Below are 22,220 nucleotides of genomic sequence, written 5' to 3'. Positions count from 1 at the left end.
CAGGGCAATGTGAGTCCGGGCGCGTGGCCGCTGGCGGGTGGGTTGTGTGGGCACCAGGGGCCAGGCGCTGTCCCCCTTTGCTGTTCAGAGCCTGGGGTGGGTGGTAAACCCGTGGGTGTTCGAAACCTCCCCCAGTTCACATTGCTGGGAGCCAAGCTGCCATGCATGGGCGAGGGGCCCAGAGGGCATTGCAAGAGAACGTTCTAGGGCCGCGCCGGTGGGGGCATGGGCAGGGTTGTTGGCATGGGTCACGGTGGCTCTCTGGCCATGTACGACCTGTGGGCGGAAGCCTGTTCTGTCCCTCTGGTCCTCTTGGGAAGAGTTTGGTTCTCGGGGCGGGGGGCAGCTCGCAGCCCGCCCCAGGGGGTGACGGCCAACCTGCCCTTCCCGTCCTGCCCCGTGGGAGGCGGGTTCTGGGAAGCCCTGGTATGGAAAAGGCGAAGAGCCCCCGCTCCTGAGAGAACACTGCCTGACCCGGCCCCTTTGCCCTCTGGCACTGGAGAAAGGCCGTTGCCATTCAAAACCTCCAGCGGCCAGCGCGTTGGGCTGGGCGCCCGGAGATCTGGGTTCTATTCCTAAGTCTGCTAAGCGATCTGGCCCAGTTGCTTCCTGCCCTGTGCCTCAGTTTCCCCTTTTCCCCCGGGCTCTCCCCAACTGTGAGCTCTTTGGGTCAGGCACTGGGTGCGATGTGCTGTCAAGCCACGACTGCAATACGCAGAGTGATCACGCCAGCTCCCGGCCTCCTGATCCAGCCTTCCCGCCCCCTGCGGCTCCCTCACTGCTCCGTCTCCGTGTCTCGCAGGCGGGGGGGTGACCCTCTTCATTGCCTTGTACGATTACGAAGCCCGGACAGAGGACGACCTGACGTTCCAGAAGGGGGAGAAATTCCATATTATCAACAACACGTGAGTGTCTGCCAGGACTGGGCCCCTTCCCTGCAGAATGCTGCCTCTGCCCCCTGTGATGTACTGGCAGGCCATACCCCCTAGGCAACCACTGGTGGCTGTGTGTGGGCGGGGGGTGACCCCTACTGGCCGTACCTCTAGGCAAAGACCCAACCTGTCGGACCGGTTGAGGGCAGGCAGGGAGCAAAGGAGGGAGGTTTTCGGGGGAAGGGGCAGTTACTGGCTGAGAAACAGGAGGGAGGGAGCCTAAACTGAGGGCTGAAAGTCTAGGGGATTGATGGACCCCCCTTACCCAAGGGATCTGAGGCATCCTGGCCCAGACTCCTGTAGCAAAATCACGTCTATGCTCTATTCCCTTGCTGGTGGAGACTGTTCTTGCTGCTACGGGGCTGCAGGATTTGGGGGAAGCCCGACTTGGCATCACCCCCCCCCCCCCCCCCACCAAGTGCATTTGGGTCTGATGCTAGCTGGGGCTCCCCACCCAGGCAGCCCTGCTCCAAGAGCAGCTTGGCCTACGGGCGTTTGTACCACAGCTCTGGCCCTGCTCGCAAGCTGTTTCTGCCATGGCCTCATCCCCTTGTGCCTGGAGACCCGAGGGGTCAGTGTTTGAATCTGGCTTTGGGTCACTGGTGACATGAGGTGGGTGGCCTCGGTGCGCGCACTCACACACACACACACCCCTCCATGCAGGGCCGGATTAAGACCTTTAGAGGCCCTAAGCAGTGAAAAAATTATGGTGCCCCCCCCATACGCAATTCAAAATAAAAACAATACTAGACCGTAAAATTTTTTTTTTTTTTTTTTTTTTTTTGTGCTCCAGCTTTGCTGGCGCCCTAAGCCATGGTGCATGGTGATGGCCAAGCCAGCGGAGCTAGGCTGCATTAAACCCACTGGGGACCGGGTCTGCCGGGCAGGGATGAACCCCAGTGGCGGGTAGATGGCCGCAGACCTTGCTCCCGGTTCCAAGCTGGCCGGCCCTGGTGGGACAGGCTGGGAGCAGCTGAGGGATGGCTTCTCTGGCAGGAGTGGCGTGTTCGTGGGATGGAGGGGCGTGGCAGGGTCTGCCTGCTGGGGACGGCGGGGGGCTCCCTTGCAGACTCTGACTCTGTCTCTTGGTTCCACAGCGAGGGCGACTGGTGGGAGGCGAGGTCCCTGAGCACAGGGACCACAGGCTACGTCCCCAGCAACTACGTGGCCCCTGTGGACTCCATCCAGGCAGAAGAGTGAGTACCGCAGCTCTGGCTCCGTGGGGGGTGGAGCCGGTTGGCCGCTAGAACTGGATGTAAAGGGGGGAGCCAATGACATAGGGATGTCCGAGAAATGCTCCACTCCCCACAGAGCCCCTAGCCAAACCCACCCCTACCCCAGCTCACACACGGGATCTGTGTTGAGGCATCCCGGCTCTAGGAGTGGCCTCTCCATATTGGACCAGCTGGGTCACCCTAGTCTGGTAACCAGCTTCCAGCAATGCCTGGTACCTGATGCTTCAGATGAACTCTCCCATGATGCATCTTGCCTGCAGGTGGGAGGAGTGTTTCCCTCCTGGCCCCTGTAACATCAGTTAATGCCCTGAAGCATGAGAGTGGATTACCCCTTGCTTAGTCTGGATACACTTTCCGCTCCCAGGTTCCCAAGCACTTTGCACTCAGTGTTAAATTCATCCTCACAGCCCTACAGGGAGGCAGAAGGGGCTGCTTATCCCCAGTTTGCAGAAGGGGAAACTGAGGCAGAGGGAGACTAAGAGGCCAACACTTTGATCCTGTGATCAGGGACCTGAACTATTTAAGGGCAGGGCCCAACACTGAAAAATGTGGCGCTGGATACTAGCCCAAGGTCACTCCAGCTGGCAGTGGGAGAGCCGGGAATAGAACCCAGGCATCCTGACACCCAGACTTTTGTTCAAAAAAGTCCCAGACATTCTGCCCCACCCAGTACTGCTTGGGCACCTGTCCACATCTGCCCAGCTATCGCCTTCTGCTGTCTCCCTTGCACTTCGAGGCCCCAGCTGAGATCAAGGCCCCGTTGCATGTACAGTGCCAACACGCAAAGAGAGAGTCCCTGCCCCAGAGAAGCTCCAGCCTCTAGAGATGCAGGCTGGGAGAACAGAGGCTGCATTCTTCCCATTTTACAGACGGGAGACCGAGGCTCCTGGGAGAGCCAGTGACCTTCCCAAGGGATCTTGGCACTCACTGAGCTCTGCGTCTCAGGGCTGGGCTGTAGCCATCCTTCCCCGGCCCTCTGTCTTCGTTAGAGTCTCAAACCTTTCCCTTCCCTTCCTGGGTCTCCCCCACTCCCGATAGGTGGGGTGCGGGCGAGCTGCGGGTTCCCCTGGCCTGTTACTAACCCTCTTCCCCTTGCCCTCTGTGCCAGGTGGTACTTCGGGAAGATGGGGCGGAAGGACGCTGAGAGGATGCTGCTGTGCCATGGCAGCCCCCGAGGGACCTTCCTCATCCGGGAGAGCGAGACCACCAAAGGTAGCCGCTGCGCCCTCCACTTCCGGGGAGCGGTGGGTTCCGGGAGGAGGACAGTCTGGGGGAGGCAGCAGCAGGATGCAGCCAGCCCGGATTGTGGCACGACAGTGGGGCGGGGGAGGCTGCGCTTCCCAGCACACAGCAGCTGCGTGGCTGGGAATAGCCCCCGTGGGAATCCTGCTTTCTCCTGATTGGCTGCCCAGTGCCCCCTGCTGGTGCCCACTAGCTGCTCCCACTGCCCCCTGCCGGGTCTGTCTCCAGCCTGACCCCTTTGCTGCCCCTCCCAGGTGCCTACTCCCTGTCCATCCGGGACTGGGACGAGGTGAAGGGCGACCACGTGAAGCACTATAAGATCCGGAAGCTGGATACTGGTGGCTTCTACATCACCACACGAGCCCAGTTCGACACGGTCCAGGAGCTGGTCCTGCATTATAGAGGTAGGGGGGGCGAGCCGGGCATGGCACGTGGCACTAAGGTGGACTCAGCCACAGGGGCCTTGTGGTCTGGAGGCCCCAGGCTCGGGGGGGGGGGTGAGGCCGGGGGTTCGGCTCCAGGCCCGTCCAGACTGAAGTAGGAGAGCGGGGGAGCAGGAGGCGCTTGCTGGGGGCCTTGGGAATGCCCTTGGCCTTTCTGCACCCTGCCCCAGCTGCAATGAAATCCACCGGCCTGGCCTTCCGCCGTCCCCAGGCCGTGACGAGAAGCCTCCAGATCCGAGCTGGAGAAGCAGAGAGCTAAGAGGGGCCGTCTCAGGGCGGGGGCTCCGGGAGGCATCGCCCCCCTGCATGGGGTGAGCCCTGGGGGTGGGGACCCTGTGCCCGGGTGGACGGGCCTCCGCTAATTCCTTGTGTCGCAAATGAAACTCGCCCCGGCTGGAGCTGCCGAAGCATCGCCTGGGACGCGGTCGCCACCCGTGCTCTGAGGCACGGTGAGCAAAGCAGCAATGGGGGGCAGACGGTCCCCTCCGCACCCGTCAGGCTCCAGCCCGGGGGGGCGGGGGGGCAGGGCGTAGGCTTCGGTCCCCTCTGCACCCGTCAGACTCCAGCCCGGGGGGGGGGGCAGGGCGTAGGCTTCGGTCCCCTCTGCACCCGTCAGACTCCAGCCCGGGGGGGGGGGCAGGGCGTAGGCATGTGCTTTGGTCCCCCCCCCAGGCACCGATCGGACTCCAGCCCACGGGAGCAATGCAGGGACCAAGGGGGTAACCCCAGGGAGGGCTCCCTAGCTACCGTGCACTGGCTGGGAGGCCCACAGCTTGGCAGCCATCTTGGAGTCGCCCCTCGGAGCCAGGCCTGGTTCCTGGGGGCAGCGCCCGGTTACCAGGCCCGCGTGGCGGGTGGGAGGGGCCCGTCGGGTGCAGGGCCCCTCCTCAAGACTCGCCCCCAGGAAGCTCAGCCCCACTCCTTGGGGACCCAGGGCGGGGTCGGGAGCCTCCCGGGGGCAAAGCCGAGGCCTCATCCCTCGGGGGATCTCCTGCAATGAGCCCCCTAACGCCGGCCCTGCTTTGTCTGGCATTGCCGCCTTCCCTGCTTCTCCCGCAGCTCGGGGCTGCCCATGGGGATGCTGCCCCGTGACCAGGGCCCGGCGTGGCCCCCACCATGCGGCAGCTGGGCTGGCCTGGGGCTGGCAGGAATGTGTTCCAGCCCTCGCAGGCTTGGTCTCTCCCCCGGTGTCCGTCTGCGCGCTCATCTCTCTCTCTGTGTCTCCTCGCTCCCTCCTTCCGCCAGAGCGGGCCGCGGGCCTGTGCTGCCGCCTGGCCGTGCCCTGCCACAGGGGGATGCCCAAGCTGGCAGACCTGTCTGTCAAAACCAAAGACGTGTGGGAGATCCCGCGAGAGTCGCTGCAGCTGATCAAGAAGCTGGGCAATGGGCAGTTTGGGGAAGTGTGGATGGGTAGGACTCTCCAGGCGAGCGGGGGCTGAGCCGGGAGAGGGGAGGAGGAGAAGCCCAGGGCCTGCACCCAGCCGGGGCCGGGGGAGACATGCCGAAGACTGGATCCAGCAAGGGCTTCCCGGGGACAAGGCAGGGGGTGGCTGTAATCACCCGCTGCAGGGAGTAGCAGGGCTTGAGACTTCTGCAGGGTGAAATGAGTTGGCTGGGTCTCAGCCTACTTCCCGGGGGACGCGTTGGCCCACCTGGTTAGCAACCTCAGCAGGGCTGACAGCCGCGGGGACTGAAATCCCTTCTCGCCCCTCGGGCTGGGCTGGCGACTTCCTTGCTGGGCCTGGTCTGTGGGTGCAAGGTGGGGGCTTCCGTCCCAGGACTCCCTCCAACATGAGCAATTAGCTTTCAGTGGTGTTGTACCTTCCGCAATCAGGCTTGTTCCTGCTAAACAGCCGGGGCGTTGCCCTTGGATCCAGCCGGCTCTAGTGCCTCCCTGCCCCCGTGGTTGGGAGCTCCTGATCGCCTGCTCTGGGATGCTCTGTCGGAGTCTAACAGCTGTCTGCTGGCTCCAGGGCCCAGGACAATGAATTTGTGGAGAGAGGGAACAAATCAATGAATCCAGACTCCTCTTGGTTTCCAAGCCGGCCGCCTGGCACTGCCGTTGGCTCCTGGCCCTGCCCACTAAGCAGCCAGACCTGGCTCAGACAGCCGGTGAATTCCCTCTGGGCAGCTGTAAGATAACATAAGAGCAGCCATACTGGATCCGACCAAAGTCCATCTAGCCCGGTATCCTGTCTGCTGACAGTGGCCCATATCAGATCCCCCGGAGGGAGGGCCACGAATGCTAGTACTGTATTCCCATAAGTGTGACAGCAGCCAGCCTTCAGCTCTGCTGAAATGCCATGCAGATCTGTCATGCGTGACTGGTCCTGGTTATTAAACCAAGGACAGAAGCCCACACGGGCCTGCTGTGGGACGTGGGTGGGGGCTGCAGGGCAGATCCATGCCTGGCCAGACCCTGGCCCTCTGGTGCCCTGGCAGGACAAAGCAGCTTCTGCTCAGGTCCCACGCGTCCCAGGAACACAGGTGAACAGCGCCAGCTGGTGGGCAAGTCAGCTTCCACCACGGCACCAAAGCAGGCGATCAGGCAGACCCTGGGTTTACCCTCCTCCCGCCTCCTCTCAGCCGTTGTGCATGTGCATGCAGAATTCATCCCCTTCTCCACCCCCGCCCCTCTCTCCTGCCCATCATCCCATCCCCTGCAGAGTTCAATGACGGTCTGTGCCATCTACTAACCCAGCCATGCCCCACTATGAAGCCCCAGACTCTGGGACTCTCTAAAGACGCGTGGGAAATAACGCGGGAGTCCATAAGCTTGGACAAGAAGCTTGGCATGGGATGTTTCGGAGACGTGTGGATGGGTAAGGCGGGCCCGTCGCAGCGGCAGGGCTGGGCATGGGGTGAGAGCGACCGGGGAGGGGGGATTCCCTCCGGTCCCACCAGAGCCACAGGTTTTGATAATCTCTGTGTGGGCAGGAATGGGGGGGGTCTCTGTCAGATGTGTGGAGGGGGCCTTGGGGAAGCTTCTTTCCAGCCCATATGGGGGAGGGGGAAGGGAACTTTCCCCATTCCCAGTGGGGCTCCTACACGGAGCCATTCAGGGGGAGGCTGGGGGGGGGGCTTCCTTCCCCTGTCCCTGAAATGGGGCTGCCTGTTCCTTGGGGGCTGGACTGGGAAGCTGCCCAGGGAAGGGGCGGAGAGTGACTGGGGCTTCTCTGCTGGGCTCTTCATTCTGGAGACATTTCCCCCCCCCCCCCCCCCCGCACCTTTCCTGGAGCTAGCACTCTTTCCTCCCCCGCCCCCCCCCGCACCCTTCCTGGAGCTAGCACTCTTTCCTCCCCCCCCCCCCCCCCGCACCCTTCCTGGAGCTAGCACTCTTTCCTCCCCCCCCCCCCCGCACCCTTCCTGGAGCTAGCACTCTTTCCTCCCCCCCCCACCCTTCCCCCCCCCCCTCCCCCCCCCTCCGCACCCTTCCTGGAGCTAGCACTCTTTCCTCCCCCCCCCCCCGCACCCTTCCTGGAGCTAGCACTCTTTCCTCCCCCCCCCCCCGCACCCTTCCTGGAGCTAGCACTCTTTCCTCCCCCCCCCCCCCCGCACCCTTCCTGGAGCTAGCACTCTTTCCTCCCCCCCCCCCCCCCGCACCCTTCCTGGAGCTAGCACTCTTCCCCCCCCCCCCGCACCCTTCCTGGAGCTAGCACTCTTTCCCCCCCCCCCCCCCCCCCCCCATCACAATGCATCACCATTGCCGGCCCGGGCGAGGAGGCGGCTGCGCCGTGACGCTGCCCCCTTCCTGCTGGCTCCAGGCACGTGGAACAGCACCACCAAGGTGGCGGTAAAGACGCTGAAGCCCGGCACCATGTCCCCGGAGGCCTTCCTGGAGGAGGCCCAGATCATGAAGCGGCTGCGGCACGACAAGCTGGTGCAGCTGTACGCCGTGGTGTCGGAGGAGCCCATCTACATCGTCACCGAGTTCATGAGCCAGGGTGAGAGCCGGGCACAGCCTGCGGGAGGCGGGGCGTTGGCCAGCGGCTTCCCCGCCCCGCTCGGCCTGCACCAGGGCAGGGGCCCGGGTGACCCAGAACCAGGCATAGCCAGGGCAGCTTTCTGCAGCATCCTAAGGCAGGAGGCAGGGTGGAGGGGGCTGGGCTGCGGGGGACACCGCTGGAGGCTGGGGTCCTGATGCTCCCTCTTCATACCCCAGGGAGCTTGCTGGATTTCCTGAAGGATGGGGATGGCCGGTTCCTGAAGCTACCCCAGCTGGTGGACATGGCGGCCCAGGTACGGAGGGATGGGGGCGGGAAGCGGAAATCCCCAGAGCTGGAGATCTGACACCTGGCCGGGGAGGGGAGCTCCATGCAGCCTGCTCAGCCCAGCCACATCCGGAAGGAGCCCCAGGGAGACAAGGGAGGGACTGTGCCCTCTTCCCCAGCCAGGCTGGCAGGGGCTGGCCCCGGGCGGTCACAGTCTCCCCACACGCTCCCCCCGCAGATCGCGGCCGGCATGGCCTACATCGAGCGGATGAACTACATCCACCGGGACCTGCGAGCTGCCAACATCCTGGTGGGGGACAACCTGGTGTGTAAGATCGCGGACTTCGGCCTGGCCCGCCTTATCGAGGACAACGAGTACACGGCGCGCCAAGGTGGGCCTGCCCGGGGCGGGCTGGATCTCCGCACTAGGCCTCCTTCCTTCCGCTGTGCTGGGCTCCCCTCTGTCCCAGTTGAGCTGTGGGGCAGACTGACCTTCCCATCCCCCTCCAGCACCTGCCACGCCTCCGACCCACGTGCCTATGCTGCGGGAGGGGAAGGGGCCAGGTCCCTGCGCCCTAGCTGGCAGGGGGCACGCTGACCAGGGCTGCCAGCAGTGATCTCACTCCCTGTCCCCATCTCATCCGCCCCCTCCCTGCAGGTGCCAAGTTCCCCATCAAGTGGACCGCCCCGGAGGCTGCGCTCTATGGGAGGTTCACCATCAAGTCAGACGTGTGGTCCTTCGGCATACTCATGACGGAGCTCATCACTAAGGGCCGCGTGCCCTACCCAGGTACAGCTGTCTGGCCCCTGTCCCCTCATACTGGCTTGTGCTCAGTAGTGGGGGCTATTGGGTTCTTGTGCCAGGCCAGGGGAGGGAGAAGGGTCTAGTGGTTACAACAAGCAGTCTGGGAGTCGGGTTTATTCCCAGCCCTGAACACCACTTCCCTCCCAGTGGGTGAAGCGCTGGGTCTCTCCCTGGCTCTGCCAATGGCTTGCAGGGTAATCTGGGCAAATCCCAGCCCGTGCCTCGGTTTCCCCACCTGTGAGAAGGGAGCGGTGCCCCTGGCTCCCTTGATGTGCTTGGAGCGCTACTGATGAGAAGCACAATAGAGGAAAGAGGCAGCATTATTAGTGGTCAGTGCAGTGGGGCTTGCCGGCCAGGACCCCTGGGTTCTCATCCCTCCTCCCCCACGCCTCTCTGATAGGGCTGTTGCACCAAAGGGGTCGACAGACTTGCCGGGCCCCTGGGCAAAGCGGGAGGGGGCCCGGCTCTGTGCTCCCAGAAGGGGCGGGGCCTGGGTGGAAGGGGCGGGGCTGGGGTGAGCCAACTGAGCGTGCCCCCTGGCATTCCAAGGGCTAGTTAAAGGACTTGGGGCTCCAGGAGCCTGGGCCCTTTGGAAGGGCTGGGCCCCAGGACAGTTGCCCCCCACGTGTCAGTGGGTCGGCCCAGCGCTCGCCATCGGAGGAATACCTGGCCCTAATGCCCACAGTAGCCCCTCCCTCCCCCGACTCAGCGCCTGTCCTCCTTGTGCAGGCATGAATAACCGGGAGGTGCTGGAGCAGGTGGAGCGGGGGTACCGTATGCAGTGCCCCTGCGGCTGCCCGACGTCCCTGCACGAGCTGATGGTGCAGTGCTGGAAGAAGGAGCCCGAGGAGCGCCCCACTTTCGAATACCTCCAGTCCTTCCTCGAAGACTATTTCACTGCCACGGAGCCTCAGTACCAGCCGGGGGACAACCAGTGAGCCCCCCTCTCTGAGCCAGCTGTGCCTGGGGCCCCTGCCCCGCAGCAGCACCCCGCCAGGACTTCCCAGGTGGCACTGGACGTGCCCAGGCGGCACCCGGCCAGGACGTCCCTCTGTGTCCAGTCTGGGCCAGGCCCCTCTTTTTTTCACCGTCCCTGTTGGGGAGTGTTGTTACTCTCCTGCCGTCTGCGCTCCCCTCGCTGTGCCAGGACGGGGGGTGCTTTGCACAAATGCCTCCTGTTCTACTGAGGATCCCATCCCCCACCCCAGGGCCCTCTCGGGGATGGTCCCCCATGGGTCCCCCCCCTTTCCCACCTCCTTTCCAGCTGCCTTCGGCCCCTAGCTCTTGGCTCTCTCGGGTTCTCTCTCTCTCTCTCTGCGGGGAGCAATGAGGCACCGGAGGTGAGGCCAGCAGCCCACCAGCCTGCAGACACTGCGCCCCTCCCTCCCCCCAAATGCATGCCCTGGGCTTCAGAGGCCACTGCACCTCTGGGGCATTGGCGGGGGGAGGGCAGGGGCGTCATCCCCCACCAGGATCTGAGCAGCTTTGGAGTGTCCTGCGGGCTGTGCAGCCCCGTCTCTTCCTCCCTCCCCCCCCCAGTCTTGAGTGTCAGATGTTTCCCATGGCTCCAGCCAGCTGCCAGCATCTGGCCCATCACCTGCAGCCCAAGTGCCCGGGGCAGAGTTGGGGGCTTGACTCAGCACAGGGTGGGTGCTCAGGCCCGGGGCAGCCAAGACAGCACAGAAGCTGTCTGCCTGCGAGGCCTGCCGTTGAGTGCCACGCCGGGCTCGGGGGAGGGTAGAAGCAGGACAGGTGGGGCACGGCCCTGGGGGCCTAGGGGCAGCTGGCCAGCGTGGCTGGAGGGCAGGGTTCTGCACATTCGAGGTGTGGGGGGGAGTGATTGCTGAGACGCTGGGCCCCTTGCATGCCCCAGCCCCTCCCCTGCCATGGATGACACATGGCAGCCAAGCCTCCTCTGCCCTAGCACAACAGGGCTGGGGGTAGCTAGGAGCTGCCAGCTCCATTCCCCCCTCTGGGCCTCCAGTGGAGCCGTGCTGCCCTGCGGTCCTGCCCTGGTGCTCACCCCAGCAGGGGGCGCTCGCCGGGCCTTGTGCACTTTTGTACGTGTTCTGCCAAGCTGTGCGTTTATTTATAAGCCTTCCACAAACCCTTCTGCCCCCCTCCCAGGGGCGCGGGGGTCCCTGTGCTCCTCGGAGTGGGGGGAGCTGGCTGGGATTTTGGTTTTCCTCCCCCTCCCCCTCCCCACCTGTAATTCTCGCTTTTGTGTCTTTTCCTTAACTAGAGCCAAATTGTTAAAAGCCATAAACTGCTGCTCGGGGGAGGGGAGCCGGCAGTGCCAAATGCGTCTTAAAGCAGGATCATGTGTCCGTACCCCCCAAAGGCAGGGCTGGGGGGGGCAGGGATGTCCCCTCTATAGGAATCCCAGGCCCTGGTCCCTGGAGACGAGGCCCCGGGGGCAGGAATGTCAACTTCCCCGTGCAAGCACAGCCTGTCTCACGCTGAGCCTGGCTCTGCTCTGTGGGCCGTGGTGGTGGGGGGTGGCAGGGGCCATTCACCACAGCTCCCCCTCGGGCCGGAGTCCCTCGAGCCAGGCACGGGGGGGAGCAGAGCTGCTGCCTTTATTCTAGGGTGTCATTTTCAAGGATTAACTCGCCTTTGATGACGTCCAGCACCAGGGCCTGACCTTGCTCCTAAGCCGCCCCCGGGGGGGGGGGTCACTCCCGGCCCCCACAGGCTCTGGCCCTTGACCGGGAGATGGACGCGGGGCCAGCTATGGGCCGGCTCTCCGGAGCCCCGAGCAGCAACTGCCATGCCTGCCGGGGGGAGTCCCCTCGCGGCTCCCTGCCCAGGCTGTGGTGGGTTTTTTAACGTCACTCCTGTAAATAAAGAGAAATGACCCTTTCTACCAAGTGGGGCATGGGCTGGATCCTGGGGCGACTGGGGGAGGGGGGAGGAAGGGAACGGGGAGCTCTGTGGGGTTACAAGGCTGCGCTGCGGCCCCTACGGGCTCAGGTTGAAGTCAGAGAGTGTAATGCAGGCAGGGGTGGACCGTGAGCCCAGGCAAACTAGGCAGTTGTCTAGGGCGCCGCCGGCCCGGGTGCCCGATGACGTCATGGCTGTGCAGGCGGGGGTGCCGACTGTGCCTTCCACCTGAGGCGCCAGCTGTCGCAGCCGGCCTCGGACCGCTCCTGGTTGCAGGGAAGGAGTCTGGCCTAAGCCAGCCCCCTTCTGCCCCCGGGGAGAGCCAGGTGGGGAGGGGGAGCGGGTTCAAGTTGAGGGGCAGCACCCGAGCTGGCTGGCAGGGCCAGTGGTCGGTGACAGGAGCCCAGCTGGAGTGGCAGAGGCTGGCAGTGTGGCCCTGCGGGTCAGACCTCCCCTCTGCCGCAGCCCCTTCTCGGGCTCCCCATCTCCCTCCCCAGGGCCTGCAGCAGGCCTGTTCCCCTCAGCGAAGGGAGCAGCTTACGGGAGGCCTGTGCCCAGCCCGGCCCAATTCAGAGCACCGGGGAGAGGGCAGCTGGGAGCACGGTCAGCCCAGCGCCGGACCGTTCCCTTCCCTTCCCCCCGCTCTGCGCTCTGGCACCGGCTGCGCTTGGCGCCTGGCAGCCGATGACTCAGGAACAGGCCCTCAAGCGTCTCTCAGCTCCCCCAACTGCTGCGGTGTTAAAATCATCTCTCCGCCGTCTGCGGAGTCCGTTTGGTGCAGAGCGCTTCCCACAAGCCCTGGCTGGAGCGCCGGCTGGGCTCTGGGGCCGGGGGTGGGCAGTGCTCAGGCTGGAATGCAAATGGTTAGAGCCCCAGGTGGGGGCTGGGGAAGGGGGCTGGGCCCTGTGATCCCTAGCAGGGCAAAATGTGGCAGAGCAGGTTCAGAGCCGTTAGCGACGGAGCCACGTCCGTGCGCTGTCAGGCCGGCTTGTGGGCTGGTTAGCTGCTCTCACCAGGCTCCCTTGATCCCCGGACCCTCTGCCTGCCCAGCTGCCCCTCTGAGCAGAGGCTCTGGGAGCCAGAGGGAGACTTGGTGAAGATTAGCCGTGCACCAGCAATGGTGCCAGCCCTCGTCGCCTGTGCTGCCTTCTGAGGGCCCCAGATCCTGCTGCCAGGGCGCTAGAGGAGACTCTTGGCTGCTTAATTTTTAAAAATACCTCTCTCGCCCTCCCGCCTGGAGAAAATCTCCAGCTCTTGGCCCCAGAACAGTTCCGCCCCCAACGAGGAACTCAAATCCCCCGTTACTATTAGTTAATGCCTCAACTGTTTAGCCTGCTGGTGGCTGCCTGGGCCTAGGGAGAAGCGGGGCCAACAGAGGCCAGGACCCAGTAGCCTCCCTTCTGGCTAGACTCAAGCCTGCAGCAGAGACCTGCCTCTGTGCGACGCACGCTCTTGTGTGCTTGTGCAAGCGGGGAAGAGATGTGGAAGGCTACAGCCCTCAGTGTGTGGCAGGAGGCGCCCTCTAGTGGCCCTACTCAGATTTGCACAGTAAAAGCTTATTTTTTTAAATTTATTTAAGACGCCTCCTGCCCCAAACCCGCTGGGGGGTATCTTAGTAGATAAGGCAAGGGAGGAAACGGGGCCAGGCAAGTTCTAATCCTGGTAGCTACACGGCCCCAGCCCTCCCGGTCTTGTCTGGGTGGCTGAGCAATTGAGACGCTCTCTAAAAACTGCCCTTGCTGCCTCAAGCAGGATCTGACATTAAAAACGCCTACCTCCCCCCGCCCCCCAACAAAGGCTGGGTTTGGCCATGGCGGGGCTCAGGGGCAGTGACTCCAGCAGCCCCGAGGGGTCACCCCCATCCAGGGAGGCCGCTTGCTGACCTGAGCTGTCAGGCTGGGAGGTCTAAAGAACAGAGGGTAACTGATCTTTGCGAGACACAGCATGGAGCGACCTGTCCCATGCGTCCCTCCCAGCTCTATGCCCTCCCCAGCAGCTGTCTGCCATAGTCCTGTCCCCATGACGCCTCCCTGCTGGTGCCCTGTGGCAGGCCGGGGTGGAGGCTGCAGCACCTTGGAGAGCCGGGGGAGAGTGACGTTCCAGTGACCTACCAGTGCCTGGCCGCTCTTGCCGCAGGTTGCTAACACGGAGCAGGACGGATGGGGCCTGCACCTGCTAGGAAGCCCTGCGGAGCCTGAGAGTTTCAAAGGCAGGTCAGGGCCTTTCAAAGGCTAACACATGCTGGGGCTTAGCAGTCACACAAGCCTCAGGCCCCGATCCTGCCTCCTGGCCTATGAGGACTAGTGGCTTTGCTGCTCCGAGCCAGGCCTAGCCCCAGCTTGTATGCTCGCCGTGGGGCACTGCCGCTCTCGGGCCCTGCTCAGTCCACTTGGCCGCACCCCTGCCTTGCCGCGGGCTATGCTGACTCGCCTGAGGGCTCCGATGGGGTCCCCCACCTGTCTCCTCTGCCCTGGGCTTAGCAACCAAGCTGACATCTTGCCTTAAACCCCGCTCTGCATGAGGCCCATGGGCTCCGTGCTGCGCCCCATGGGATGTTTCCTCCCACCGTCCCCTTAGCTGGATTCCTGCCCTGCCAGGTCCCAAGCTGGATGTGAGCCACACTAGCTCTGCCAGCCTCCCCCAGAAACAGCTGCAAGCTGCCAGGGCATCCCGTGCAGCCGGCAGGCCCCACGTGGCTCCTCTCCAGCGGCGAGTCAGCCCCCAGGTCTGGAAAGGGCAGGGCATGAGGCGTGTGTCTGGGCGTATTGGGCGGGGGGAGGAGACCTGGGGTCTGTCTGTTGAGACCAGGATCTGGGAAGCAGGCCTGGGGCGCTGAGCAGAGCTTGGGAGGGGGAACTCACATGGATCAGCCTTTTCCCCTTCCATGGGTGGTAGCATTTGTTCCCGTTCAGCAGAGGGGCCTCACATCTCCTGGCTGGAGGTTGGCAGGGAGGAAGGGTTGCCCAGGATGGTGCAGGGCCCAGCTGGGGCCAGTTAATTAATTCTCCAGCGCAGGAGCAGGCTCAGCAGGGGCGGATGGGGGAGGACCCTGGAGCGAGCGAGCCGGGCTGGCTAGGCAGGTGGCTGGCTGGAGAAAGCCCAGCAGACCCCCGGCCTGGTCTTTAGAGCCTGTGCTGCACTCAGCCTTCAACAGACCCCTCTGACGGCCAGGCCTCTGAAAGGATGATGGTTTCTTTACCCTGCAACTCACCTCCCAGCTCTCGGAACCTTGCTTGGCCAACTCAGCTCTGACCCGCCGGCTGCCTCCAGCTGGAGCCCTGCTCAGAGGGAGGCAGGAAAAGTCGAGTGGTCATTCCAGCCAGTGGGAATAAGCCCCTCCAGCCGGCCGGGCGGGAATCCCTCTCTAGGAGCGGGTGGTCCAAACATTAAGCATCACGCAAGCCCTCTAAGGCCCAGCCGGACCCAGCTCTGGATCTGCCTGGCTCAGGCTGGCCAGCGGCCTCGTCATGGTGCCAAAATGAGGCGTGGGCAGGAGGGGGGTTAGGGACGGGGCGCAGGAGTGGGAGGAGCTGGCGGGGATACATTGGCAGCCTGCAGAGGGGCAGTGGTAGCCCACAGTGGAGCGCTCGTGTGACCCACAGCTGGTAGCTACCAGAGCCAAGACGCCCCAGGCTGTGAGCAGAGGGGTTCACCCCGGGCACCTCGGGTACCAGAGCAACAGGCTCTTGCGGAGAGGGACACATGCCCCGTGATGCTCCCACTGGTGCTGGGCTGGGGCGCGTTGGCCTGGGAGACACCCGGCATAGCTGAGCTGGTGATGGCCAAGCAGAGCTGCTAAGGTGAGCTGGTCTCTTACCACTGCTGCCCCACATCTCCAGCGAGCAGGGCCCCAGAGCGGTGTGTCCCCCTGGGCTGTGCTTGGGAGCCAGACCTCCCCCGGGGCAGGCGCCTTGAGTCAGGGCAGGGGTTTTCAAATGACGGGTGGCGACCCAGGACGGGGGCTAGAATGTCAGGCCCTGGGTCTCGTGGCTGCAGGGGGATCAGTGGGGGGCTAAGGCAGCTCCCTGCCTGTCCTGGCCCCACAGACTGCGCTGGGCCCCAGAAATGGCCAGCAGCAATTGTTCCTAGGAGGGGGGAGAGCGCACAGGGCTCCCCACACTGCCCCTGCCCCAAGCACTAGCTCTGCACGCCCATGGGCTTCTGGGGTACAGCATGGTCTGCGGTGCCAGGAGAGACAGGAAGCTGCCTTAGCTCCCTGCCCCCCCCCCCCCGCTGCACCGCTGACTGGGAGCCACTCAAGGTAAGATCCTCCTGCCCCTGCCTTGCCCCCCCCCAAAGCTGGGGCCCCCTCTTACACCCCAAAGCTCTGGTCCTCAGCCTCACTCCGCAGCCCACTCCTGTTAAATGATGTTGGGTCTCAGAATCGACAATTTTCTTCAACTGGGTCCTGAGAAAAATCGTTTGAAAACGGCTGGGTTAGTGCACGGAGCCCCGCAGTCAGGGGAGCGCGCGGCAAAGCCCAGCGGCAACAGGCGATGGGAGCGGCCAGGGAGAGACATGACATCCCTGCAGCGTCCCAGCCTCATCTCAGCTCTGCCCCGGCCGCGCTCCCCGCTTCCCTGCCAGCTCCCAGGACCAGTGCCACCTAGCAAGGTCTGAAAGCGCCCAAGGGGGGCTAGTGCTGCGGTGTCCAGCCAGTTCTGAAGCCACTATAGTGATTACTGCTGTAGTGAATAGCCACACTCAACTAGCCAAATAGCCACAGGTGGCCAGTGGCTAGTGTATTGGACACCACGTGTCGTGCCAGGGGCCTGGCCTAGGAAACCGGCTTGCCTTGCACGGCTGGCCCCTCCAGCAATGGAACAGCCTGGCAAAGCCCCATGTGCCAGACAAACACCCCCAGAGCGCCATGGGGGCGGCAGATGCACACTCGCCCACACCCGTGCAAGCACAAGCACAAGGCGTGCAAGCACAAGCGTGTGCACAGACGTGCCCATGCAGTCACACTCACCCACCTGGGGTTCCGACACATGCACCTCTCCTCACTGCCGCACCTGCCTGTGAGCGGGGCGCAAGTACACAGGCCATTCTTGTTATGCCTGGCTTGCTGGGTGCTGTAGCATTAGGGTGCAGTGTGGACACATGCAAGCACACGCAGGTACATGCAGTGCATGGGGCAGTCACATGTTACACTTGTACACAGACTGGAGTTGACAGGTATGCGCATGCACTCTTAGCGTGGAGCTGAGCCCCCACTTATACACCCTTTGTGCATGTGTGTACAGTAGACAGATCCACACGCGCATATTATGCACGTGCAAACGCCTATGGCGTATGGGCATGTGCGTGCGCTGCACAAGAGCATGCACAAATGCATGTCTCTGCCCGTGCACACAAGCATGCATATTTGCATGTGCCCAGGTGTGCGCACACACACACTCACACATATGTCTCTTGCACCTATCCCCTTCAATGCACACACGGCACCAGCTGCCTCTAGCCTCCAGCCCCTGCTGGCTGACACTGGGAATCTTTGTGTGCCCTCCTGGAATGGGCAAGCGTGGGGTGTTCCTCCTACCCAGGACTCCAGTCAGGCAGAGCCCCCGGACACAGGGTCAGCACTGCCGCCCTTCGGGGGAGGAGGGGGGAGCGTTCACCCATCCCTGCGGATCCAGGGCCCCGACAATTCTCCCTGCCTGCGCTCCCCCCCACACACACACCCCGCCTTGTCCTTCCTCAGCCCACACTGCAGCTGCCCCTCCCCACTGCAAAATTCTGCACAGCCAAGTCCTTTGCCTCTCATCACCTCCTGGAGGAACAAAGGGAACCTTTGACCTCTCTGCTCCCCCCGCCCCCACCGTCGCCCCCAGAGGGAGGGAGTGGGCACACCGCCATTGGCGGCTCAGCCCTGCTGTTTGAAGTCTCCAACAGGCTGGGATGCTTAATTGCAGCTGGCGGTTTCCTGTTGCAGGCAGGAATTTATAGAGCAGGGTTGGCTCCCAGGGTAGGGGGCAGAGGAAATTGATGTTGTTCCCAGCTGTACCCCGGCCAGGCAGCCATGTAGGGCACCTGGAAAGGGCCATAAAGGGAGGCAGATGGGAAGGCGGGAGCAGGGCTCAGGCAGAAAGACAGATGAGGGAAAGGCTCCTCCGGCTGCCTGCATGCCAGGCCTGCTTGCTGATGGCGCCCGCCATGCCCAGCAATCAGGACTGTCTGGGTTTGCTCCCCTGCTTGTGCTGCAGCCGGCGTGGCTTTCTCGAAAGGTTTCCAGCCAAGGGCAGCTGCCCCCTGGGGAGACTGTTTGCCAGCCCCATAGATCTTTGGGGCAGGGACGCGTACCAGCCCGCGCTGGCCCACATCAGAATGCAGCCTGAGCAGGAAGAGACAGGGGCACTGGTCAGTTTCAAGCCTCTTCCTCCCAGTTCTCCCCCCTCCCATGGGAGAGATCGGGGGTGACAACGCTGGGAAGGGGGCATTGTAACAGCCCAGCCCAGTGGAGGGCTGGGGGCAGTTGTATGGTCCTCACCCTCTTCTTGCTGGCTCTTCCTGCCTAAACTGACAAGGTGAGTGGGACCCGGAACAACTCTTCTGTCTCTGGCTGGCTGCACGGACCCTCTTACGGCCCTGCCCAGCAAAGCAGAGCGGCCTCTCCGGCTAGGGACCCCGAGGAGGGAGGAGCAGGATGTGGGGGCTTGGAACTGTCCCTGTTCAGATCTTGCCCCCCCATCAGCTGGCACCAAAAGCCAGGACCCAGCTGGTGGCTGGTCGGCAGCCCACAGGCAATGAGAGAATCCTAGCACTGCGGGGTTAGAGGGGACCACCAGGGCCGTCTTGAGATGGAGCCTTCATCCAAGACATCGTGGAGCTGGGTCCTGTGTAGCTCTGCCTGGGCACCGAGCCCTCAGCCCCCATGCGGAGCCAGGCAGGGAAGCAGTGTGGAGTCCTCTGCTCACCATCCAGGCAGCAGTAGAGTCTCTCCTTCCGCCTGGAAGAGACAGTGTCAGTAGGGGGACCCCCACCGCGCCCTGGTACTCCCCCACGCCGCTGGGGGGTGTTCACCTCCCTTCCCTGGAACAGCTGGGTTTGGACTCATGCCTGTTGAGATGTGTGAGGTGGGTCACACCCCTCAGCTGGACATGGCTTTGGCGGCTGCCCACATGCCATGCACCGGCCGGCGGAGGGCTAGACATCTGAGGCTTTGTCTGCATGTTTAAAGCGCTGCCCTGGCACTTCACATTGGCGCACAAGACGGGTGGGGGAGGGGCTTCACACCCCTGAATGAGAAACTTACAGCACAGAAATGTACCCGTGTAGACAAACCCTTGGATCTTGTCTGCGCTGGAGGAACATACTGATATTATTATACCGGTGTAGTTACACCAGATTAGTTAAACTGGATTAAGACCCTGTGTGGACACTCTCGTTTGGAATCACATTGGCTTTAATATGGTTTAGCATAAGGGTATGTCTACACGACAAATGCGACATCGGCACAGCTTCAGCTACGCTGTCAGAGGACTCTTACCGCAGCGATGGAAGGGGGTTTCCGTTGCTGCAGTAAATCCACCTATCCACGAAGCAGTAACTAGCTCAGCGGAAGAATCCTTCCATTGATTTAGCCACATCTACCCTGGGGTGAGATTGACCTAAATTTCAGGTGTGGACAAGGCCTAAAGTGCTTTGAAAATAACAACACCACTTAGGGCCACTTTTATTCTGAACTAGAAGATTTACCCGGCATTGCTCAGATCCTTAAATAAGTTTTGTTTTTCTTCATTTAAATCATTGCTCTGGGGATGAGGGGTTCAGTATGCAGGCTGCCCTGGGGATAGAGGACAACCCCAGTTCTCTCTCACTGCAGCAGCTTGGGGCCAGGTGAGAAGTGCCTCTCCGTGGCCGCATGTCCCCTGACGAGGGGGACCGACAGACATGCAAACTCTCTGAGCTATATAGTAGATAGCTGTCCCTTTCTCCACCTCTGCCCCCTGCTGGCCCCGTGGGGTTATAGCTGTCCTGGTCCCCATCACTTGCCCCTTACTGCCCCACTGTGGTCATTCTGCAGTACAACTGTCCTTCCTGACAGATCTCTCCCTTTCCATTTTATGAGAAAAAAAAATCCCATTCCAGGCACATCCCATTGTCCAGGCTTAACCAAACTCTGGCCTTACTTTAAGTTATGAAAAGAGGAAGCTGCACTCCGAATTTAGTAGTCCTAGCTCTTCCCATTTAGGAGGAGTTCTTGAATGGGCTCACAGATGGATGGACAGACGGGCAGACACACATTTCTAAAGTATATGGCAAGATAAGTGGGTCCACGGAAGGGATTAATCTGGTTTAACTAATCTAGTTTAAATGCAGTTTTCATTAATCTGAATTCATTTTCCTGGGTAGACACACCCTTGATCCTGAGGCAATCACATGACTCTAGAACTAGGGGCTGTGATGTATGTGAGTGTGTGTGAGAGAGTGTGTATGTGAGTGTGTGAGAGAGTGTGTATGTGAGTGTGCTCCATCCGGCCCTGCAGCAGCACTCTTCGGTTGCCCTGATGCCTTTCTTAGCACAGAGGCTGCAGGCTGACTGGGCTATGCAGACCAGACTTGCCTCTGCCACTGGGGTATCTCGCCGGGTCTGTTCTGAGAAACATTGGCAGGACAAGGGGAGAGTGCAGGGGACCCCCATCCCCACCAGCTCTGTGAGCGCAGGACCTGACACCATCAGGAGCTGAGCACCAGCGGATGGTGCAGAGTGTGTTCATGGGGCCCAGTTATCAGTAGACACAGACCTCGCACAGCTGCCCCCGTGCAACGCACGTGTCTAACAGCACCCGGTCTGAGCTCTGTGAGCACACGCGCATGCTGCTTGGAAGCGTGTTGCACAGGAGCTTTGTGACACCACAAAGTTCAGGACAGCGAAGAAACAGGCCCAAGCTGTGAGCCGGGGGGGGGGGGAGCCAAACCCGCAATTGTTCACTTCAGTGTGAACTGCAGGGCACGAATGAGAACACCTGAATTATCATAGCTCTGTACTGCAGTAGTGGCTAGAGGCCCCCAGTTCTGCTGGGCCAGGTGCTGCACAGATCTAGCATCCAGAGATGACCCTGGCCCCAGACAGCTACCCCCCAAAGTAGCAGAGGAGAGACTGCACGTCTCTCACCAGTCTGGGGGCTGAGCACTCCCATTGTGCAGGCTCTCCGCACGGAAACACACATGGACGTTGGCTCCAGGAAATTCTCTGGGCATTTCTGGAGACATCGCAGGATGGAATGTTGCAAGTAGCCAAAATTTCCCTGGCATGTGTGATGTCACAGCCTAAGGCGTTATGGGATCTCCAGGGTGGTCCAAAAGGCGATGGGGGAGGGTGGGCGTTGAACCAGAAAGGCTACAGCTTATTTCAATTCTGGCAAGAGGAACCAGTCGGCACAGACGAGGCCTGGGCTTCACTCAACTGCAGTTCTGCTTCCAGGGCCGGATCCTGCTCTCCTTCACACCAGGCTGGACTCCCTGCGACGCCACTGGCCGGGGTGACGCACGGCAGAGGCAGAGCCTGCTGTGACAGGAGCTGAATCCGACCTCCGCTCCCCGAGCCTGGCAGTTCGGCCCCTTTCACCAGGCGACAGGACTAGAAATGCAAATCGGTAAAACGGCCGAGCTGGCAGGAGGAATGTAGCTGGCCATGCAGTGTGGGAGCTGGCTGGCTTGTGTACTGCTCCCCCCCCCCCCCCCCACCCTGAGTTCTGCTGGTGTAACTCTCTGTGTGGACGCTCGGACGTTGGTTGGAGCAGTTTATTCCTGTTCCTGTTGGCCGAAGCTAAACTCAAGCAGGCCTGAAATCTGAACAGCCACACGGGACTTTTCACCAGTTGAATGGAACCAGTTTAAAACCGCCCCCCCCCCCCCGCCCCCTCGTGACATCCATGCAAGTAGACAAGGCCTGGCTACCAGCATGGGAGCTTTCCTCCGGGCTCAGGTTCCTGGGTGTGCCAGAGTCTCTTATTCTGTCTTGCCTGTTGACGCTGCATGCTCTGTACAGTACCTAGCACAAGGCACCCCGGAGGTGCTACTGTAACATGCGCAGCAACGGGAATGACTTCAGGCACTAAAATAGCAGGTGGCAGAGTCGGAACACAGGCGTGGGAATCCAGACAGGCCTTGGCTTTGTTCTCACAGCCCCCTGAGAATGTGTCTGCCCACAGTTCCCACGCACCCTGCCATCTATCCCCGCCCACGCCACACGGGCCATGGCTAGCAGGAGGATCCAGGATCGTCTCTGTCTGCCACTGGCCTCCCTGGTGCCCGCCCTTCGTCCGGCCCATTCCCGGTCCCCGACAGAGGCAGGAGAGGATCAAAGGGTTTGGTTTAATCACATGGAGCTGGCCTGGCCATTCCCCAACCCCCGGACCAGATTGCACAGGAGCGCTGCTGTTTGGGGGATTGATTTTATGTTAACGACAGGCCTGCTGGCTGGGGCTGGAGGCTGGAGCTGTGAAATCGAACACGGTTAGCTGCCT

At 62.2% G+C, this 22,220-nt stretch overlaps 1 protein-coding gene across 6 annotated transcripts in view; it reads left to right on the top strand.

Annotated features, from left to right (window-relative positions):
- The window catches only part of FGR (FGR proto-oncogene, Src family tyrosine kinase), a 43,074-nt gene extending 31,336 nt beyond the window's left edge, over positions 1 to 11,738 (top strand). For 5 of the 6 annotated variants that reach the window (XM_075909129.2, XM_075909132.2, XM_075909131.2 and 2 more), the window contains 10 exons: positions 803 to 905; positions 2,030 to 2,128; positions 3,276 to 3,379; positions 3,664 to 3,813; positions 5,098 to 5,262; positions 7,617 to 7,796; positions 8,015 to 8,091; positions 8,302 to 8,455; positions 8,722 to 8,853; positions 9,598 to 11,738. In XM_075909129.2, coding sequence (XP_075765244.2) covers positions 803 to 905; positions 2,030 to 2,128; positions 3,276 to 3,379; positions 3,664 to 3,813; positions 5,098 to 5,262; positions 7,617 to 7,796; positions 8,015 to 8,091; positions 8,302 to 8,455; positions 8,722 to 8,853; positions 9,598 to 9,806 — 1,373 coding nt within the window. In that variant the 3' untranslated portion in view covers positions 9,807 to 11,738. Of the gene's footprint in view, positions 1 to 802; positions 906 to 2,029; positions 2,129 to 3,275; positions 3,380 to 3,663; positions 3,814 to 5,097; positions 5,263 to 6,518; positions 6,675 to 7,616; positions 7,797 to 8,014; positions 8,092 to 8,301; positions 8,456 to 8,721; positions 8,854 to 9,597 lie in introns of all 6 variants that reach the window. The other variant, XM_075909130.2, reaches the window with a different exon arrangement.
- The last annotated feature ends 10,482 nt before the right edge of the window (positions 11,739 to 22,220 follow it).

Source organism: Pelodiscus sinensis, chromosome 26 (assembly GCF_052426305.1).
Source record: "Pelodiscus sinensis isolate ZL-2025 chromosome 26, ASM5242630v1, whole genome shotgun sequence".
Lineage (NCBI taxonomy): Eukaryota > Metazoa > Chordata > Testudines > Trionychidae > Pelodiscus > Pelodiscus sinensis.
Note: the sequence above shows the minus strand (reverse complement) of the source record. Positions and strands in the feature narration are given on the sequence as shown.